The sequence below is a fragment of the Microcaecilia unicolor genome, chromosome 11 (genome assembly GCF_901765095.1).
Source record: "Microcaecilia unicolor chromosome 11, aMicUni1.1, whole genome shotgun sequence".
Taxonomy (NCBI): domain Eukaryota; kingdom Metazoa; phylum Chordata; class Amphibia; order Gymnophiona; family Siphonopidae; genus Microcaecilia; species Microcaecilia unicolor.
The window spans coordinates 36,498,080-36,508,161 of record NC_044041.1 but is presented as its reverse complement, the minus strand read 5'-3'; the positions used below and the strand labels follow the sequence as shown (position 1 = coordinate 36,508,161).

General features: G+C 47.1%; 1 protein-coding gene across 3 annotated transcripts in view; it reads left to right on the top strand.

The window, feature by feature from the left end:
* The first annotated feature begins 352 nt into the window (after window positions 1-352).
* MORN3 (MORN repeat containing 3) overlaps window positions 353-10,082 on the top strand; it is a 30,034-nt gene continuing 20,304 nt past the window's right edge. Inside the window, exons 1-3 of one of the 3 annotated variants that reach the window (XM_030220114.1) lie at window positions 353-371; window positions 2,501-2,656; window positions 7,749-7,906. In XM_030220114.1, coding sequence (XP_030075974.1) covers window positions 2,512-2,656; window positions 7,749-7,906 — 303 coding nt within the window. In that variant the 5' untranslated portion in view covers window positions 353-371; window positions 2,501-2,511. Of the gene's footprint in view, window positions 372-1,763; window positions 1,957-2,500; window positions 2,657-7,748; window positions 7,907-10,082 lie in introns of those variants that run through there. The other 2 variants (XM_030220112.1, XM_030220111.1) reach the window with 2 other exon arrangements.

Here is a 10,082-nt window from a genome sequence, read left to right as displayed (position 1 = left end):
GCAGCATCTCCCATCCACCCTACCCCCCTCCTGGTCATAGCTTTATGGGAGGAAGGAGCGATGCCACTATCTTGAAAAATGGCAGCACTCTGCCCCGCATGGTGGGACTTGTCTGCCATAGAAAGGATTTTCTTCCTTATATGTCAGACAAGCTGCACCTGGTGCATCCCCAGAACACACCACTCAGGGCAAGGTGCCACCATTTTCAAGATGGTGGCACCAGAGGCAGGAGTGAGTGGGTATTACTTCTGCCTCCCATAAAGGTTTGACTGGGGGTATCTGGGGAGAGGTTGGGTATATGGGGGTGCCACTAGACACCACGGATTTTGTTTTAATCGGAGAGAGAAGGGAGGGTGCCACTAGACACCAAGGTGTGTATGTTTTTTTTTTAGTAGGGGTGGGGGTTGCAGGTACCTCAGAGAGGGGTTGGGTGGGTGCTACTAGATACCAAGGATTATTTTTTTTTAGTTGGGGGAGAGAGAAGAGGGTGATGCTAGACACCGGGGAGTGGGGTGTGTGTGTGAGGGGGGTTGAAGTTACCTGGGGAAGGAATCAGGTGAGTGTGTCACTAGACACCAGGGATTATTTTTTAAGTAATTGGTTGGGGGGGAGATGGCCTGCCTGGGGCCAATGTAGACCTAGTGGAGGCTTTTTTGTTTTGTTTTTAAATGTCACCTTCCTATCAGTGCCTAAGCCAAACAGGAAAGGTGACATCAATGAACTGCAGATTACTGCTGCAAGTTTAATGTGGCAGTAATCTGCATGCTCATTGATTATAGCATGCCTCTGTATTTTTGTTGTTGTTGTTGCAGTAGAGCACACTGTTATTGTTTATTTTGTTGTTGGTTTTTTTTTTTGGTTGGATTTAAACTTGACATTAGTAGAAACAGTGTGTATACATGTTCAGGAAGGCTACAGCAAGTTTGAAGACACAGAAATTAGATTTAGCCATGCCCTGGAGGCGCAGATCACCTGCTCAGCAGGATTTGGAAAGCAAGGTGCATGGGGAGAGGAGAGGTAATAATATGCTGCAGAGTGAAAACATTTGTAAGTGAGACAAATAGTTTGAATTAAGGAGAATCAGGGAAGTCAATGCAGCCATTTAAAAAGGAAGGAGGAGGACAATCTGTAACTATGGGTTTATGGCAATTTCTCCCATAGTCATACAATGAGGGATGGGGATGGAAATCTAGTCAGATTTGAAAATCTGCAGTAGAGAATGCACGTTTGAGCGCAGGGCTGGCTTTTTAACCATTAGGCAGGGTATCCTGATAGTCATACTAACTCAAAGCATTATCAGCACATACTTTTTACCTGCAGGAAAGACGGGCAATGTTTAAATTTACCCTGGTAAATGTTTATAGTATTGTTGTGTAGGATGATCATGATTGTTTAATTAACATATCTTGAGGGGGGAGGGAAGAGCGTAAGACTGAAGTTTCACCTAGGGCGCCCAATAGCCTTGCACTGGCCTTGCTTCATGAATCTCGCCCACTGATTGTACACTATTGTGACAGCTTTCGGCCTTGCATATGTTTAGATAAGAAATTAAATAAATATGACTTCTAACACGTACCAAACGGTACCCGCACGAAGGGCAGCCGGTAGCAGTAGGTGTACCCCGCACAGAGACCGCCCCGCCCCCTCTGTTCCCCTCCTGCATTTTCCTACAGTCTGTAACGCCCCGCCCGCCGGCAGCTCGGCGTCTGGCGTTGCTATGGCTACTGCTCCCTCTGTGCGCGTGCGCGTGCTATCTGGGATCCTGGTGCTGCTGTAGGGAAAGCAGTTTACCGTGATTTGCATCTTTCTTGTCCGTGCGACTGGACTTGCTGATGGCTCCTACGGGGTTCGGTCTGTTAAGTTTGTCCAGATGCTGTAACTAAGTGAACTCGTCGGCCTGCCGAATACGCCCACTGTGCTAAAGGTGCTGGAATTGCTGAAGGAGTACAAATCACGGTAACCTAGAACGAGAAGTACTTGTTTATGATTGAGGCTCTGCCCCTTCGGGTGTAGTTTATCCTTGCATGTCTAATAAAAAAAAGGGAGGGGAGGGGGGGGGGGAAGGAACATTAATTTCAAGATTTAAGCAAGAACAGGGAGAATCTGCATTCTGATTTGTAATTTTATGCTTGGTTTAAATGCAAAATTACAGTCATTTTTAATCAGTTTTAAAACTTTTAAGCACTTTTGTTAGAGTGTTATAGCTCAAGTGGCTGCAGATTACTTCATGGTCTTCAGATCTATTCATGAATTTGTGCTTTCTATGGAGCTCCCTGAAGTGGGAGGGATGCTTTAAAATGAGTGTTTCTTGCAAGCAGCCCTATTTCCTATTGCTCATGAGAGATAAGTGCTGCACCTAACCAAAAGCTGTGTGAGCACCATGGTGCAAATATGGAAGGATACAAACATTGCTTCCAGCTCACCTCAGCAGGCAAGTGGCACAGGGTGCAGCTATTGCTCTGTATGGTCCTGTTTCACTGCATTGCATTTTCTATTACAGCTGCTAACATTATGCCCGTTTTTAAAAATCTCCGAAATGTAGAACCATTATGGAAAGAGTGGGATATAAAGGCACAGAAGACTGGATTAAGGCATACGGTTTATTTTGTAAATGGTGATCAATACAAGGGAGAGTGGTTGGACAACCTGAAACATGGTAAGTAAAAAAAAAACTTACATTCACCTATTTTTCACTGAAACTAGCTTGAATACTCATCAAAATGACAGATTGAATTTTTATTCATTAATTATTTATCCCTTGTTTACCTTTGTCATGCTCATGCCAGTATGTTCATGGAGGGCTGCTGGTGCTCCGTGGGCAGGGGCTTATGCAGCAACCATTGGATTTGTTTTTGCTGTGTATGTTTTTAATATTTGTTTACTTTCCAGGCTCAGGGCAGGTTGCAATCACACGTTTCCCTGCCCCAGAGAGTCTACAATATGTTTCTACCTGAGACAAGGGAGGGTGACATAATTTATTTAAAGTCACAACTCACAAGGAACGTTGATGGGAGAAGTGGGATGTGAGCACTGGAGTTCCTGGTTCAGAATCTACCATTCTAACTACTAAGCTACTGCTACTGGAGGGTCTCTTGTTGGCTCAGGCTAGATAAGAAAAGGATATAGTAGTCTCTGGTCCTGCTACCTCAAGATCCATTTCAAGTAGGAGGCCACCATAGTGCCTTCTCCATGTTGGGATCCCTTTTGTAGCCTATGATAGCAAACTGTCTAAATGGGGTGGGGCTAATCTACCATATAAGGGAATTTCTCCCTTATATGGTATATTGGCTCCACCCAGTGCAGCCCAGGATGCACTGCACAGAGGGCACTGACATTTTGAAGATGACAGCACCAGAGACAGAAGTGAATGGCATCACTCCTATCTCACTTAAGGTAAGGTGTCTGGGGAGCAGGGCCTAGACAAGGGATTGCGGGGGTAGGGGTCCCACTATTTACCAGGGGCAGTGGAACACATTTTTGGTTGGAGGGGGGCAGATAAAGTAATCTAGCCCTGTCCCCAAGCCAGTTGCGTAGCCAGCCAGCCAATTTTGGGTGGGCCTGAGCACAAAGTGGGTGGGCACAAAATTTTCTCTCTCCCCTCTCTCCCCAAAATTGGCTGTCTGGCTACCCACTGCCCCAAACCCCCCCCCCCCCCCCAAGCCACTACTGCAGGTTTCTCCAGCACCACCTACCGGCACCCAATGGGCCTTCTTTCCCCTCCCTCCGTCGGGCAGCGCCAGACTAACTGTACAACAAAGCTGCACGGCACCGGGTCCATCAGCATGCTACCTCTAGCTCCTACCTTGTCATCTTTCGGCAGAGCAGAGGTGTTAGTTCTGCTGCTAAATCTGCAGCGGATCCACGCGGTGCCAGGGCTGTCTCTCTGTACGCTGCTGCAACTGCTTCCTCTGCGCTAGCCCCACCTCACCTCCGATACTCTTTCTGAAGAGGCGGGGCTAGCGCAGAGGAAGCAGTTGCATCAGCGTACAGAGACAGCCCTGGCACCGCGTGGATCCGCTGCAGATTTAGCAGCAGAACTAACACCTCTGCCGAAAGATGACAAGGTAGGAGCTAGCGGCAGCATGCTGACGGACCCGGTGCCGTGCAGCTTTGTTGTACAGCTAGGCTGGCGCACGCTGCCCGACGGAGGGAGGGGAAAGAAGGCCCATTGGGTGCTCCGTTGCTGGGTGGGCCTGAGTCCAAATTGGGTGGGCCCAGGCCCACCCGTGGCTACGCCCCTGCCCCAAGCACTTTGCTGAAATTGTGTGGGGCAAGATATTGATGGGACTATGGCCCCAGCAGCCCCCCCCCCCATTCTGCTGCCTATGGTTACAGCTGCCCCCCCACCTTGTGAGCACAACAGACATAGACAAAAAGGCAGGAACCAGATTTCATTATTGAAAGATTAGCTTCGTTTTGTTAGCCAGTTGATTTTCTTCATTCTCTGTGTCATCATCTCTCCTCTCCTTCACACACACAGCACTGGAGAGGAGGCAGTGTCTTCCTTAGCACTGTTTTCTGTCCTCACCTTAAGACATGCCCTCTTCCCGACCCCCTTGGCTCAGCTCTAGAATTTGCATCCTACCTTCTCACAGCACATCTGATTAAAATCCCAGGCTCAAGCTGACTTCATATATTTAAAATCTATTCTGATTTCCATCTGATTAAAATCCCAGGCCCATGCTGACTTCATACATTTCAAATCTTTGTTGATCCCTTTCCTGTCTCCTGTTTCACTTGATGAGTAAGATTGCTATGTCCATCTGACAAACTCGCTGGCATCCAGCTCCTCATACTTGTCACACTTGCTTCTGTCTTCAAACTGCCTCTATCTGCCTCGCTCACTTTAACAACCCTGCCCAGACTGTGACTGACCTACTTCCAGGAAAAGGTTCACAAGATTGATGGATTGATTAATTAATTTAAAAAAACTTAGTCTGCCTATTACCTAGGTAAATTACATACACATTTACATAAATGCCATAATAAGAACCACCATATCATGCCTTCTGTATCACTAAAGAAAAACTGCACATCTAAATACTTGTCAAAAAGAAGGGATGCAAATAAAGAAAAATACTCACACAAACAAATGTGTTTTTAAACTCTGTTTTAAGGTCTATTTCGTAAGAGATTTGGACTCCATGCACCGTGTTCCAGATACTTGCCCCTGGTGGACAATACAGATTTTCTTAATTAAAGGTTTTGTATATTCATAATCAGAGCGCATTGGATGTATAAGTTAAAATTTAATGCCAAGAAGTGTAGAGTGATGCACTTGGGGTGCGGAAACCCAAAAGAGAGATACCGGAAAGGAGGGGAGAGATTAGTAAGCTCGACTCAGGGGAGAGAGACCTTGGGGTGTTGATGTTGGAGGATCTGAAGGTGAAGAAACAACGTGACAAGGCGACAGCCGTGGCCAGAAGGATGCTAGGCTGCGTAGAGAGGGGCATAACCAGTAGAAGAAAGGAGGTGTTGATGCCCCTCTACAAGTCGTTGGTGAGGCCCCACTTGGAGGATTGTGTTCAATTTTGGAGGCCGTATCTTGCTAAAGATGTAAAAAGACTGGAAGCAGTGCACAGAAAAGCTACAAAAATGGTATGGGATTTGCGTTGCAAACCATACGAGGAGAGACTTGCTGACCTGAACATGTATACCTTGGAGGAAAGGAGAAACAGGGGTGATATGATACAGACGTTCAAATATTTGAAAGGTATTAATCTGCAAATGAACCTTTTCCGGAGACGGGAAGGCAGTAGAACTAGAGGACATGAATTGAGGTTGAAGGGGGGCAGACTCAGGACTAATGTCGAGAAGTATTTTTTCACGGAGAGGGTGGTGGATATGTGGAATGCCCTCCCGCGGGAGGTGGTGGAGATGAAAACGGTAATGGAATTCAAACATGCGTGGAATCCTGTTTAGAAGGAATGGTTCCGTGGAATCTTAGCGGAGATTGGGTGGCAATGCCGGTAATTGGAAACAAAACGGGAGCTGGGCAGACTTCTACGGTCTACGCCCTGATCATGACTGAATAGATAGGGATGGGCTGGAGTGTAATTTTAAGGGGCTTCGATGTTAGCTTCAGAACTTAGTACAAGAACAGTATTGGGCAGACTTCTACGGTCTGTGCCCTGAGAATGGCAAGGACAAATCAAACTCAGATATACATATAAAGTATCACATACCATGTAAAATGAGTTTATCTTGTTGGGCAGCCTGGATGGACCGTACAGGTCTTTATCTGCCGTCATTTACTATGTTACTGGATTGTGGGTGGCGGAACAAAGAGGGAAACAGGTGCTGCATGGTGGGGGGGCAAGGAGGGACAAGTGCTGTATCGGGGGGGGGGGGGTCAAGGAGGGAGAGAGATGCTGGACAGGGAGGTCAGATAGGGAAGAGAGAGATCCATTGAGGAGAGTGAGGAAGAAAGGGGGCATGCAGAAGGAAAGAGATGCTGGACTTGGGGGGGGGGAGCAGGACAAGAAAGGAGAAAGGTGCCAGGTCCTGTGAGGAAAGAAGGAAGAGGGCGAGAAAGAGCAGAAGCGAGGGAAGAGAGAGGAACACTTTACCCTTGGGAGGGAAGAGGGAGAGATGCTGGCCGGAAGAGAGAGACAGGAGAGAAGGAAGAGAGAGAGATGTTGGCACTGGGGAGGGGGTTTGAATAGGGTCACAAAAGAGTTATATTGGACAGGGCAAGAATAAGCACACAAAGATGGGAGATGCTCAACATGGCGGGAAGACAGGGGTGATGTTGGGTCAGATAGGAACGCAGAGAGAAGATGGATGGTGGAAATGGAGAGAAAAAAAGTGCCAAATGGATGAGGAGACTATGGAAAGACATTTAAGAGAAGAAAGAAGAAAACAGAAACTAGAGACTAGGACCAACACAATAAGAAAAATTAAATGACCAGACAACAAAGGTAGAAAAAATAATTGTTTTTTTGTTACATTTGTACCCCGCGCTTTCCCACTCATGGCAGGCCCAATGCGGCTTACATGGGGCAATGGAGGGTTAAGTGACTTGCCCAGAGTCACAAGGAGCTGCCTATGCCTGAAGTGGGAATCGAACTCAGCTCCTCAGTTCCCCAGGACCAAAGTCCACCACCCTAACCACTAGGCCACTCCTCCACTGTTGCTACTATTTGAGATTCTACATGGAATGTTGCTATTCTTCCATGTAGAAGTCGGCCCTTGCAGATCACCAATGTGGCCGCGCAGGCTTCTGCATGGAATGTTGCTAGTGGAATAGCAACATTCCATGTAGAATCTCCAATACTAGCAACATTCCATGTAGAATCTCCAATAGTATCTATTTTATTTTTGTTACATTTGTACCAAGCGCTTTCCCACTCATGGCAGGCTCAATGCGGCTTACATGGGGCAATGGAGGGTTAAGTGACTTGCCCAGAGTCACAAGCAGCTGCCTGTGCCCGGAATCGAACTCAGTTCCTCAGGACCAAAGTCCACCACCCTAACCACTAGGCCACTGTTGTTTGGAATATGTCAGTTGTTGGAATGTGCATCTGCCAGAACTGGTTTTAGACATGGCTGGGGCTCACAAGGAAAATCTCACTCATTGGCCTTCAGTCTCCAGCATTGCGGTGGTAAATCTCCAGCAAGTTGGCCACCCTTGGCATCTCTGTATCCCCATCCCACACTCGATGGTTCTCAGCTAATGTAATATTTTCTGTTGTGTTCCAGTATGCCTGAAAGTGGCAGTAGCATCATTTTGACATTTCTTGGAACAGGTAAAGGTACACAGATCTGGAAAAATAACGGAGCCATTTATGATGGAGACTGGAAGTTTGGCAAACGAAATGGATTTGGGACATACAGTATTCCAGACCCGGTGACTGCAAAGTACAAGAAAGTATATTCTGGTTGGTGGAAAAACGACAAGAGACACGTAAGTAGCAGTTTGTTGACTCATTGCTGGTCTAGTGATTAAGGATGTCCTTGAAATGTAAAAAGACCTTTTTTTTATTTAATAGGGAAGAACATGCCTAATCTGATTTGTATCTTGCCACCACATGAAGCACAAGGCCATCACATGGGATGAGTTCTTCCCAACTGGACCTTCCAGCTTTAACATTGTCTTTTGCCAGGAATTTTTCTGAGCTGTGAATCAATCCATCAGTGTGTTAGAATATGTGGAAAGATTTTACAACTCAATATAAGCTTTCCATCAAAGTTGATAAATTTAGCCTTCAATTACAATTTTATTTATTTTTAATAGCCTATTTTAGGTGATTTCTAACATGTTTGATTTCCAGCACCAGAGGGAATTGTACCCATTAAAATATGGAAGTCTGTTAACCCTATGACTTAGCAGAAACACTCGATTCCTTCCTTCAAGCGCCATCTGCTGGGGTGTTTTATTGCTGTCTGTTAGTTTTTATATTTTTTTGAGTGGCCTGGGGTGTTTCCTCCTGCTTCTTTTGGTTTCCAGCTCAACTGGAACAGCTCTCTTCAGTGGTGTAGCTAGGTGGGGTGCCAGGGGAGCGACCACGCCCCCAAAACGGACTTCAGACAGTGCCTACGGTGTGCGTGCAAGCCTCTCTGCTCCCCCCCGGCATCACAAGTTGGCCATGCTTCTGGCTCTCTTTAGGACTATGGCACTAAGAGCCTGATTCACAAGGACCCAGGCATTTTTCTCCTATTGTGTACATCCTCTCCCAGCTTATTTGCTTTGAAAGTCCTTGGCCGCGGGCCATGCCTCAGAGGTCTTTCTGGAACCCTACAACCAAATCCTTTAGCTACTGAATGTTGCCATTCTATGATGACTGGAACCTTTCTCCAGAAAAGGGGGGGAGGGGGCACTGCCTCCAGATCATTCCAACTTCACTCAACCTGGGAAGCAGAAGACGTGGCCTGGGAATCAAACCCAAGTCTTGGCAGTCTATGACTATTGGGCTTGGCCTAGGCAGCATAAACCTTTAACAGTGCATAATTAAACTCATACACAGCCATGAAGAAGGGGGACTCACAGAAACAGAAGCCTGCGCAGCCTTCTACATGGAATGTTGCTAGCAACATTCCATGTAGAATCTCCAATAGTATCTATTTTATTTTTGTTACATTTGTACCCCGCGCTTTCCCATTCATGGCAGGCTCAATGCGGCTTACATGGGGCAATGGAGGGTTAAGTGACTTGCCCAGAGTCACAAGGAGCTGCCTGTGCCTATTCCACTAGCAACATTCCATGTAGAAGTCGGCCCTTGCAGATCACCAATGTGGCCGCGCAGGCTTCTGCTTCTGTGAGTCTGACGTCCTGCACATACGTGCAGGACGTCAGACTCACAGAAACAGAAGCCTGCGCAGCCTTCTACATGGAATGTTGCTAGCAACATTCCATGTAGAATCTCCAATAGTAGCAACATTCCATGTAGAATCTCCAATAGTATCTATTTTATTTTTGTTACATTTGTACCCTGCGCTTTCCCACTCATGGCAGGCTCAATGCGGCTTACATGGGGCAATGGAGGGTTAAGTGACGTGGCCTGGGAATCAAACCCAAGTCTTGGCAGTCTATGACTGTTGGGCTTGGCCTAGGCAGCATAAACCTTTAACAGTGCATAATTAAACTCATACAGAGCCATGAAGAAGGGGGACCTGTGGGGTATGCCAGTCTTACTGCAGTCCTTTGTATTGTGTCAAGAAAAGGTCTCCTATTGCATCTTTCAGAGCGAAGACGGGTACATACCCAATTAACAGTGGCAGTACAGGAGGGATATGTGGCCATGTTCAGGGACTTATTTATTGCAGGACCTCATCTTACAGAACTGAGCAGGGGCGTATCTGCGTGGGGCCTCAGGGGCCTGGGCCCCCCTACCGCCATCAACCCTTCCCCACTGCCGTTGCTTACTTTTGCTGGCGGGGGACCCCAACCCCCGCCAGCCGCTTCCACCTGCCGCTGCCTTAAAAACTACTTCTTCAGCCGGCGGGGGACCCCAAACCCCCACCAGCCGCCCCGAGGTGTTTAAAGTTCATCTTCGGCCTCCGTGGCCGTGCTGCTGTTGATAGGAGCTGTTGAATCCACTTCGGCTGAAGAAGTAGTTTTTAAGGCAGCGGCAGGTGGAAGC